Consider the following 12,500-nt stretch of genomic DNA (forward strand, 5'->3'; position numbering starts at 1 on the left):
GACTGATATTGTCACCAAGAAACTGTACCCTATGATATTTTGGTAGATAATTGGGGGAAGCTTCAGGGGGTATAGCTAGCAGAATGCAGTGTTTACATGGTATAATTATGATGAAACCCTACAGAAGTCCAGTGTCAGTGGTGCAACAAGTAGCACACTCATTTTTGGTGCAGAAGGCTGTATGTTCTATTCCCACACCAGTAGATTGATTACTGACACTGCAGTACAGCATAAAGGAGGTGTTGCACTCCTGAATGTGTTGTCTTTCTGATGAAATGTTACACTGAGACCCCATCTGCATAAGTTGGTCATAGTTCAGGTGGATGTAAAAGATCCCATGCCTCCTATTGAAAACAGTAGGAGAAGTTCCCTAACGTTCTGGCCAAGCAAGTTTCCCCTAAAAGTAAATACTACCTTGGGTCACCCCTGAAAAGGAGATATTAACCTAGGGGGACTAACCTGGTCAATAAAGGATTAAATAAAAAAATAAGTAACTAATTACAGTGATAATTCAAGAATGGTAGTATTCAGAAAAGTAGGATAAACAAAATGATTAGGGGGAGGGGAGTGTACAAGTAACCACGTGCATGCATTTTAACGGCATGGCTTTCTCTTCCTCTGTGTTATTATAATTAAAATAAATAAACAAATAACATAAAATAATGGGGGTGAAGCGACCAGATCTATATAGTGAGGCATGAAAGCATTGCCAGTCAGAATCAGGAGACATAGGTACACTCAGAACAGTAAATCTGTAATGGTACAAAGCAGGGATTACCTCCAACAATAAATTCCTATCTAATGTTCCTATTAAATTTCAGTCTAACAAGGTAGTAAGAACTGAGAAAGAGAGGAAGCTAGGTGGACAATTGCACCAGCTAAATATGTCAGATCATAGTGGCACATGCACAGATCTCCATTCTCATCGGTCCAAAAGTGTAGATGAAAGAAGAGCTAATGGCAGCAGGTAAGAGGAGAGAGGTGAGAAGGTAACATGCCGGTGTGCAATGATTCAGTAGCCCAAAGGAATGGAGTTCCAGTACCTTTTAAATTACTGTAAGAAACTGTTGAAAAATCTGGATAGTAGAGAAGCATTTCAAATATGCGTGTGTTAATGAATTGGGAGAAGGTAGGGAGAGATTGTTTAAATTTGCCTTGCCTGTGCTGGCAGCAATAGTAGTGAGGGTCTTCAGTGGTGACTGAGAAAATGAATGTGTTGTTAATCTCATAAATGTCTTTTGCAAATGTCAGAATATGCTTTCTAAGTGTGTGTGTGTGTGTGTGTGAGTGTGTGTGTGTGTGTGTGTGTGTGTGTGTGTGTGCGCGCGCACATGCATATGTCTCTATAATGGCTGCAAAAAATGAAAACTGAATTGAAATATGCAACTAAATTGCATTTACTGTTAACATAATTTCTTAGAGTTATTGTATGTGAATGTCAACAATAAATAAGGAATGAATGGGACAATTTTGATGATTGAATGTTAATAAATAGAGCCTGTTTAAAAGGTTAAGTATGTTATAAAAAAGATGCATTTAAATAGTATTACTGTATACTTTTTACCAGTCTACAGTAAAAACATTAATATTATCCTACACAGACACCCAGCAGAAATAATGGAACATGATAATAATCTTCCTATTATAAAAGTGCTTACAGAAACATAAAATAATTGACTGTATTCTATTAAAATATATCCAGCCAGCAGAGAATTAGAAATGCACAGTCATACAGGATAGCCATTAGAACAGCAATACAGCTTTGTTCTTATCTATCTGCCATCAAATCATGAGTTTACCAAAGTTTTCAGCATAAAACAATTACAAAAATGCAACAATTACTTCTAGCATATTTTTGTGTAGACATAAAAGGATATATATAAAATAAAAAGTAAAGCAATCTTGTTAAATAAATGGGGTATGTAAAATCTATATAGCCTACATTTAAAAATGTTAAGTCAAAACACTTAAAAAGGCATAATTTCATAACAAACAATGCAGAAAATCAACATAAAAATGTATCCGTCTGAAATATACAAAATCTAACCAAATTCTTTTTAACTGCAACCTTTTTTTTTTACTTTAACTGCAACTTTTAAAGTGCAACAACACGCAGATAACAGTAGCATTACTACACCAATATATTAGTATTCGATGAATAAACGTGTCACATAATCAACGGAACAATTCCAACTTCTCACGAAAAGCCAGTTTTAATTTATTTTCTTTCGACAGTATGTTTAAACTTTTGTTTTAGAGATGCAGTTGTAAAGCAACTCGTAAGAAAATCGTGACAACAACAAAAAACTTACTCTTAATAAAACTCCATCCATCCATCCACAACCCCTCTTCTCATTTTTGTGCATGGGATTGTGTGTCATTCAACAATGACAATCATCTAGAGCTAATGTTTCTTATTAAACATATAACATTCAATACAAATATTCCAAATGGCATAAAGTTTAATTATTTCTGAATACTTAACATAAACCACGCACGGAAATATGTTAGTAGCTTCTCTAGTGATCATGGACTGCAAATTTATAATCTTATATGAAAATATTATCAGATTTCAAACGGTTTATTATTATTATTATTGTATTAAAGAAGTTAAGACTTGGTTGTAGATTATTTGACGTCAGCGGTTTTTGCAAGGTTAAGAGACTGCGGTTCGCAATTATTTATGTCAAGTGTCAAATAAATAAATAAATAAATTTAATTTCTACGTATATTTGCTTTTCCTGTTAGATGGAAAACTTATTTATAATATAAGTTAAGCAATATGAATTGTTCTTTAGCACGCATAAAGTAATAGTTTGCTTACTGTATAACTACATTTTTACGTCAAAGTATCTGGAATAAGCAAAACTTAATTTTATTATCACAGCGTTGCGGGGAAATTACGTTTATCTACATCTTACATCCGTGAAATGTTTTTTTCCCCTGAGGTGCAGCAAATCACAAATAAAAACAAATAACTGAAAAAATATTTTAATGTCATATTATTACAAAATAAATAAATAAACATACTTGCCCTGTGAATGCAATAACACAAGATTGGGTTTGTGGAAAACATGGATAGTTTCTGATCTACGTCTTTTTTACTAAAATACTCGTTGGGTGCACATCCCATCGTGTGTGTGTGTGTGTGTGTGTGTGTGTGTGTGTGTGTAACTTGTGACAGACGCAGTCATGCCTTACTGTGGCTTAGATATCTAACACAAACTTTTGATAACATTTCCTTATGCACAAAGGGTCGCATTCGTTCACATTATTTGCAGTTTTATGGTACTCTACACTACTCCTGTCACTGGCAGCGAAAGAGCAAATCGCAAACCTTCAGGCAGTCTCTTTTGAAAACAGTCAGCAATATTTTAAGTCATATGCTTTACAGTTTTGAATAAAGATAATCTTATTCACACTTTCATTGCCGTAGGATGTTTAAACCTTAAAATGCTGATAATTAAAAAAAAATGCAGATAACACTCACCATTAATTATGGCAAAAATTCATAGTTCGGGAGGTTGGCATAATGCTTACCTTACAAACTCAATGGGATGGTTTGATTCTCACATTGGGTAATTGGCTAGGCTTAAAATTGTCCATAAAGGGCAGTTAGTCTTCTTCTTTCGGCTGCTCCCATTAGGGGTCGCCACAGTGGATCATCTGTTTCCATTTCTTCCTGTCCTCTGCATCTTGCTCTGTCACACCAACCACCTGCATGTCCTCTCTCACCACATCCATAAACCTTATCTTAGGCCTTCCTCTTTTCCTGTTACCTGGCAGCTTCATCCTTAGCATCTATTTTCCCAATATATGCTGCATCCCTCCTCAGCACATGTCCAAACCACCGTAATCTTGCCTCTCCGGCTTTGTCTCCAAACCTTCCAACCTGGGCTGACCCTCTAATATACTTATTCCTACTCCTGTCCACCCTTGTCTTCTTAACATCTTTAACTCTGCTTCATCCAGCTCTGACTCCTGCCTTTTTGTCAGTACCACTGTCTCCAACCCATATAACATAGTTGGTCTCACTACCCTCTTGTAGACCTTCCCTTTCCCTCTTACTGGTACTCGTCTGTCACAAATCACTCCTGACACTCTTCTCCACCCACTCCATCCTACCTGTACTCTCTTCTTCACCTCTCTTCCACACTCACCATTACTCTGAACTGTTGATCCCAAGTATTTAAACTCATCCACCTTCGCCACCTCTACTCCCTGTATCCTCACCGTTCCTCTATCCTCCCTCTCATTTACACACATATATTCTGTCTTAGCCCTGCTGACCTTCATTCCTCTTCTCTCTAGAACATATCTCCACCTCCCCAGGGTCTCCTCCACCTGTTCCCTATTCTCACTACAGATCACAATGTCATCTGTAAACATACTGATCTATAAATATGAATGATTATGATCTGGTCTCAACAATCAAAACCCTTACATGGATGCCAAGAACACCTCTAGTTGAGCTCTGGAGTTAAATTTCCTGACATCCATGATCCAGGTCTCCAACAACGTAATAAGTTGGGAATACCGGGAGTGCGCAATGCTCTACGTAGTGCATGGAACTCCAATCACGATCATGGTCCAAAAAATGTGACCAGACAAGCTTGTTAATTACCTTTCTGACATCACAAAGGTGCTCATGACAAGATCTAGTCTCCCCCTAGATACTAACAGGGGTCAGTGTCAGCCTAAAGAGCAAGGACAAAGGGTTTGGTTACTTTGTTCTGCAATAGTTACAAACAGACATGATGGCAGAGTTCTACAGAGGGACACATACCTATCAACATTTAAAAATTAAAAATCTTAGCACTGCCCATTAAAACATCGTAGCAGATTGTCAAAAAGAGGAACACTTCGATATTTTTAAGAAAGGAGTATTAAGGTAGCAGACCATTTAGAGTTAACAATAAGAAAACTGTGTGCAGGCTTGGTTTATGTGTTGCAACGTATATAGCCTGAAATACCCCCAAAAAAGGTTTAAAGTGATAAAGAAAACTGATAAATCTAGGAAAAGCAAGTAATAAAAAATCTGACAGCGTAAAACAGACCTATGCCCAAATCATAGCAGACGGGAGGCATGGGGACCCTTGTTTCAATGGCTTTGAAAAAGCCAATAAAACGCTTCCCATTTATACACTTTTTTTTCTGTATCCAGTAACACATGGAACAGATAAATTTCCATGCACTACAAACCATTTGCAAAGCATTGCCTACGATGCATAAGAAATATATGACAAAGGAAAACTGTTATAACTTTGTGCGCAGACAGCTCGTTATAAAAATGATGAAGTCTGCAGTCAACTGCAAATAAACGAATATATCTAATATTATTTCTTAACTAGTAACCTGTTATGTGATAAACCAGTTTCAAGCCAAAACTGTAAATGCGCAGTTCAAAAATCAGGAGCATGTATTATAAACTCTGCTACGCTTACACCGGCGACTACCAGGTTATGAACAGATATGTATTTTGGGAGCAGTAAGGTGCGCGTACTACAGATCGTATACGAGAGTACCTCCCCGTCCTTTTTACGTAAAGTGGGCGTGGCGCAGCCGTGGCAACCGTGATTGACATACCAAATGGCGTTAATAATGCAGATTTGACAGTGACGTCGTGGTAGTTCATTTACATACATGTCACTCATACACATAGAATTGCACATGTTCAATTAATTAAATGCTGCGGGTAGGTGTTCAGTGTAAATTGTAAGATTAAGAAAGGTTTGAGTGGAAATCGAGTGCGAAGGTAAATTTTACTTTTCCCTCAATGTAGTGCGATCTCAGAGTTGTGGACTCCTATAGTCATTTGTTGGATGTAAGTATTAAATTGTAACCAATATAGTTTAATCGCAGATCGATGAAAATTATGAGGGACAGAACAGATTTTTGAAACAAATAAGTAAAAATAATAATGGACGATTACTCAAATTAGAGAAGCATGGAGGAAAACGTATAAATAAATACTTTTGGATTTAGTATGTTTTAGAACATTTTCTGTGTTATTGTAACTGCTCAGGGGACACAACAAGTTTTGATCAGTTGTAGACAGAGGTGTAGCCAGAGATTTACATTTTGTACTCAAACCTAATGTTGCTGCCCCCACTACCCACTTGTCATTTTGTACTCAGCCCTCAACATGCTACCCCCACATACATGGGAAGTAGCATGTTATTTTCAACTGTTACAATTTATTTCCATAAAAAGCTAGCTTTAAAGGTGCATTCCTTTTGCACAATAATTCTTTGTGTACCGCTATACCATGAATATCCATTTACACAGTTCTAAACATTCTGTGCTTTTTGAAGAGATACTCAGAAAAAAATACTCATTTTAGTACACTGAGTATGCCTAGCTACACCCTTGATTGCAGAACCAAGCTCTAGTAGTTTTAGCCTTTTAAAACAATTATTTTCTTCTTTTCAACAGTTGAACTACTACTGCATCACCTATCTTGATGTAGCAGATTGGATGCTGATGATAACAGGGGGATGGGGTAATTGGGTCTCAGAGAACACCCAGGGCAAAGTACTGCACAGAATCGTAGGTGTTTGTCAAAATAAGCTGTATACATTACAGGGACGGAAGTGTGTGTGTGTGGTGGTGGGGGAGTGTAATCCCTTACATTGGACAGGTTTGGTGGTTATATGCTGGGACTTTATTCTGAAACAGAGACTGATAAAAGTCCTAGTTACAGAGACGCTGGGTACCTTTTCGTTCTTCTATTTTTTTTTTTTTTTTGCTGTGGATTTTTAATTTTTTACGAAAAGTCGGAACCGTTAATGGGCAAGCAGCAATTTCTTATAACTAGATGAGGTATGGGCTGGTACTTGCAATGCACACGTAAGTGTGAAATTTCGTAGCTTCATTGCTGTTTATGGCCATCTTATATTATTTTGAAGGTCAGTGCTATGTTTTTTTAAAAAACATGTGGAGAAGCATAAAAGCTCAGGGGGTAGCATGGGTAAAATCAAATTGAAAAGAATTGCAAGGGAACCCAGTTTAAAGTCACTGTGTTTAAATATGTGACAGGATCCTAGCAACACTTAAGGAGCCTGCAAAGCAGGGGCTTCTAGTATTAGCCCAACCAGGTTATTCATGCCTATGAGTTTCAAAGAGTTAATAGTTAGATGCTGCCAGAATGATTCTGTAAAAAACAGTTGATTAACAGGCATACATCTCAACCTATTAACGCAGGAAATCCGGAGTAACCTTAAATACTTGGGGGACAAAGGCCCAAAAATAGGTACACATTTTAAATATTTCTCTTAAATTCTCAGAAAGTTGCTGGAATAACATGATTTAAGTTAACGTGTATTTTCTGAAGGATTCGAAGTTGGAGACACAAATGCATGTGATTATTTAGTGGCTTCAATACTCAGTGATTTGAAAATAAATAAATTATGAGGATCAGACCAAAAATGTAAGGCAAAAATATGGATTGTGAGACGTGTAACCAGGCTGTGCTGAAGCACCAAAGCTCCAATTTAACAAGCGAAGAGGTCACCTTTTCAATACAGGAAATACAAATCCTTTCTTTCTGGGACGTATCTTAATAATAGTGAGTACTCGCAAAAGTCACACGTATATTTTCTAGAATAACAACTCAACAGGAAAGGAGAAGACTAATTCCTTTTGGGGATTAAACCCAGGACCACCAGCGTTCCGTATGACTGTTATTGCTACTTACAGTTACCACTTTGCGAGGGACAGTCCCTCTTTGGGCAGTTGAGTCCTGCAAAAATATTGTAAGAAAGATGGCAACTGTCCTGAAATATTAGGGCAAAATGATTTCCTATATTTTATGAAATAGTTGCATAAAACAGTTATTCTGAATCTGAAACACCTAAATGTTATAAGAAATAGAATAAGCAACTAAAATGCTACAAGAATAAGCTTTTATTTAGGCAAAAAAGGTGAAGTTCTGTCCCTTGTACTGGCCGTGGGTATGTTTTGGCCTGCAAAATCTGATGTTTGTACCACAATTGTCCCACTTTGGCCATCTGAAAAGGTGGCAACCCTATTGCCACTGGCCCAACAAGGGGTATTTGAACAATTAGGCACGGAATGTGTGGGTTCTGGGCTCAGTCCCCAGACAATGATCAATGTTTTCTGTTCCTTTGATTCTTAATACCATAATAGGTTCATTGTTTGCTTTGTTATTTTCTAGTTTAAGAAAAACGGACTACTACACATACACAGTCCAGTTAATGTATAATTAAATAATGCGTTAAACGCAGCAGGCCGCTTTTTTAAACGTTTCATTGAGGAAAACTGTACTCAATCCACTGGTTAACAAATTAAGAAAATAAACAAATTACTGAATGAATACACAAACAAGTAAACAAATGTGCATAATAAACATGCGTTTTGTGTGTCACTGCTTTAGGGGTATGCCCAGTTTTTGCTTTATAATTGTAGTGCGCACCTCGCAAAAACTGCACATTGTGACAAATAGTAGTAACTAGATACATGTCTGGTGTGCAGTTGGGATTTTTAAAATTGTGCACCAACTTCCAGAATGTTGGTCCACGCCTCACCCCAATACAAAAACGTAAAATTTGTGAAATAATTAACTCTGTTGCTACTTCCTTCTTCCAACAAGCCTGCCATTTTTTTCTATCATTTGTCCTAAACAATAATAATACTAATCAATATTATTATAAACCTTTTACTGAATAGCAAATAATGAAAAAAAACATGCATATGTGTCCCTTTGTTCAAAGTTGCTTTATTTGGTGGTTGGAACATTTGATTATTTTATGCTGCGCAAAATGATCGTTATCACTGAAAATTTAATATTAGACCATGTCTTTCTTTGCATGTGTATGACTAGCCATTCAATGCAAGTGGAACCTCCTTGTTCTTTAGAAAGTAGGTAATTTACAATAACAACTTTCTGACGTAATTGTAGTTAGAGATGTTCCCAATCTGACGCTTAAGCCCTTGGATATGTTTTGCCTTTTATCTGATTATATAGGAAAGTATGAAACTATGTGTTAAAGAAAATTTGTAAAAAAAAAAAAAAAACGTTAAAAACAAAATGTGAATATAGAGAAAGTAAAGTGAACTTGAAATATGCGATGATCTCCAACGTTAACGTTTATAGTATTTTTATATATAAAATGGATGAGGTTTAACAGGTGACAGGACTTAAATGAGCTATGTATGTTTGCTATGTAATGCTTGACTGAAAAAGATTGGGTAGATTATAAGTGATGTATAATGTTTGCAACTGGGAGTGTGGCAGTATGGTTTGTGATGTAAAAATTGTGTCGGTGGGGTTTGTTTTCATTTGTATAAATGTATGATTGCTTATGTAGTAAGTGATGGTTTAATAAAGATGTTTTTTGTTAAAAAAGTCAGAAATTGAATAATTTATGTAATGTGGCTTAGGTTATATGATATATAGCAATATATATGAAGTAAAACGTTTCTTATGTTAATTATAGTATGATTACTTGTATATGAATGTAAATTTGCCCATGACACAAGTGATAATTCAATAAAGGTGCATGGAAAAAAAATAAAATATTTTTGATGAGAGCCAATGTGAAAATTACCAAATGGAACACCTTTTTCTGAAGGATGAATCAAGACATAGCTGATTGCCTAAGGATAACTAAATATTGACATGAAAGAACATAAATAAAAAGCCATTTATTACTTATATCAGCTATAAAATCACAACTTTAGAAACTGTTTAACTGCTTATTTAATAATTACGATTTATTTTTTACTTTACTCATCTGGTAATCAGTAAAGTCTCCTAGCCCCAAGTATCAGTATTAAGTTGTTTTTACTACCAAAATCACAAAATCACAAAGTTTAAATGTGGAAATTAAAGAAAATTAGCTTCCATCCTTGTAAAGTTCACTAGGAGCTCAACACTCTGCTATGCTGCTGTCACACAGCAATACACATTTTTCATGCCAAAGTTATTAGACACATCGTCTCCAAGTACCAATGGTAGAAAATGGTTGTATACACAAATAAAAAGCATGGCACGACTATAACTACGAATTATATAACAATTGTAGATGTCTATAATGTATTTACTTGTTTGTTTCAAAGTCGTTTCACACGTAGGTGGAGTGGGTACATGTTCTTTTTAGTCACCTCTGGAACTCATAGATAAGCAAAACAAAACGAAATAGCTGAATAGAACATACAATATATACCATATCGCTTAAGTGTCCACATTTTTGTCTCTTGTGTTTATTCTGTTCCTCGCAAAATTTGTGATTTTTTGCCGAATCATTGAGGATTGATGAAGTCACTAAACAATGACATACACTGGCGTTTCACACTTCATACCCTTCAGAAAATGCATGTCAATGCAAAAGCTATCACTCTGTCAACTTTCTAAATTTATAAGGGCAACATTTAAAAATTGTCCCTATTTTAAGCCTTGACCCATCATTCGTTTTGGCTTTGTCCAGATTTCTTGTGCGAAGTGGTTGAGAGGCATAATGCATAAAGTTTTACACAGTAAGCAGACAAAGGGCATACAATCTTGTGCATAGTAAGAAATGTAACGGTATAAATATCATGCAAATGTAGGCTAATTAAACAGTGAAAGGATTTCAATTATATACAACACGTCTACAGTTAAAAAGATAATAGCTGTAGTAATAAAGCAGAGAGAAAGAAATGCTATGTCAAACAACCTTCATCGTATCCCAATCAGGACAATATTAGCTGCGGAATTTCACTCTGAAGGCTATACAGATTCTTCATCTGAGACTAACCTTTTTGTCTTTGAAGCTCAGATATAATTTACTGTTATTTTATTTATTTATTATATTGTGTGACTGAAAGAAATCTACAAACAATTCACGCACAACTGCAAACGTATTGCCAGTTCAGAGACAGCACATCTCGAACAAATATAAAAAATGATAGCAAGTTAGGGATGACGTTAGTGCAGGTATTATGCATACATTATTACTTCGTGGCTTAGTGGGTGCTCCATTCTCGCAAAATTCTTTTAAAGTGAAGGGTGTCAATCCAAAAATGCGCGAAATCCTGCCGGTTCAGTTCTTGTCAGATAGGGTTACCACCTTTCCCACTTTGCGAGGGACAGTCCCTCTTTGGGCAGTTGTGTCCTGACAAATTAAAAAAAAATGGCAAATGTCCTGAGATTTTAGGACAAAATTATTTCCTATATTTTATGTAATATTTGCATAAAACAGTTATTCTGTATCTAAAATACCTAAATGTTATAAGAAACAAAATACGAAACTAAAATGCTGCAAGAATAAGCTTTTAAAAAAAGTTAAGTTCTAACCTTTGTACTGACCGTGGGTATGTGTCGGCCTGTAAAATCTGATGTTTGTACCAAAAATGTCCCACTTTGGCCATTTGAAAAGGTGGCAATCCTGTTGTCAGATGAAGTTTGGTCTTAGAAAGGTGCTTAACCTACCAAGCTACCACAGCAGCTCTTAATTAAAAACACATTTCTAACACGCATACAAAATATAGTTATTTAGCAATTCAGCTTCAGTATGTGAAGATTTTGTTTTAAGCATTTAAAACGGCTTAGAGGTTTCCTGCAAGATTTTTCCCACTACAAGTGGCAGGACAATAGCTTGAAGATGAAGTCAAGTATTTGGAAAAAAAATCCCAACTTATGTCTGATAATTAAAGTAAAATTTTGTACTTACAGGCGCAATCAGGGCGTATTCCATTTTGCAGGTCTGCAACATTCAGACGACTTTAATACTTATAATGTCAGTAGGAAGAATACTTTTCTAAAGTTTGCACGGGTTTACAGACTTATACCTGACGCTGTATTATGTTCATAATGTTAACGTTTTGTTCTTTCTCGGTAACAAATGCCACTTCTAGGACTTGCACTTCTAGAGGGTGCAGTGTTATTATTATTAATGCGAAGTAAGTCAGGTCTTTTGGTGACTCAGGGGCCAGCTCGCCTACATTGCAGACCGATCTGACTGTTGGTTTTAAGTTCCTGGCTTTTAGTGCTGTCAAAGTATTTTATCTTCCTCCGACGTCATCAGACCACAGTCAGAGGTATGCTTTGGTGGATTTGGAGCAGACAACCATCGCCGAATACACATGGCTCATCTAAAATGCAGAACACATACATTTGTAAATCTCAGGATGGGTTTGGGATTAGGGTTGCCACCTTTTCAAATGCCCAAAGTGGGACACATTTTGTACAAATGTGAGATTTCGCAGGGCAAAACATACCCACGGCCAGTGCAAAGGACAGAACTTTATTTTTTTGGCCAAAATAAAAACTTATTTTTGTAGCATTTGAGTTGCTTATCCTATATGGTTTAATATTAATTAAAGTGTTTCAGAGACAACATAACTGTTTTATGCAACTATTAAAGAAAACACAAGAAACATATCTTGCCTTAAAATCTCAGGACGTTTGACATTTTTTTGTTTTTTTCAGGATACAACTGCCCAAAATGCGACTGTCCCTCGCAAAGAGGGACAGGTAGTAACCCTATTTGGGATGGACA

The 12,500-nt window shown here is 36.1% G+C and overlaps 1 protein-coding gene across 3 annotated transcripts in view; it reads right to left on the bottom strand.

Annotated features, from left to right (window-relative positions):
* The window catches only part of SPI1 (Spi-1 proto-oncogene), a 272,584-nt gene extending 260,623 nt beyond the window's left edge, over positions 1-11,961 (bottom strand). For all 3 annotated transcript variants that reach the window (XM_044082899.1, XM_044082898.1, XM_044082897.1), the window contains exon 1: positions 11,673-11,961. In XM_044082899.1, the coding sequence (XP_043938834.1) occupies positions 11,673-11,714 (42 nt within the window). In that variant the 5' untranslated portion in view covers positions 11,715-11,961. The remainder of the gene's footprint in view (positions 1-11,672) is intronic.
* Between the last annotated feature and the right edge of the window lie 539 nt (positions 11,962-12,500).

Source organism: Protopterus annectens, chromosome 9.part0 (assembly GCF_019279795.1).
Source record: "Protopterus annectens isolate FY-2018-M chromosome 9.part0, PAN1.0, whole genome shotgun sequence".
NCBI lineage: Eukaryota > Metazoa > Chordata > Ceratodontiformes > Protopteridae > Protopterus > Protopterus annectens.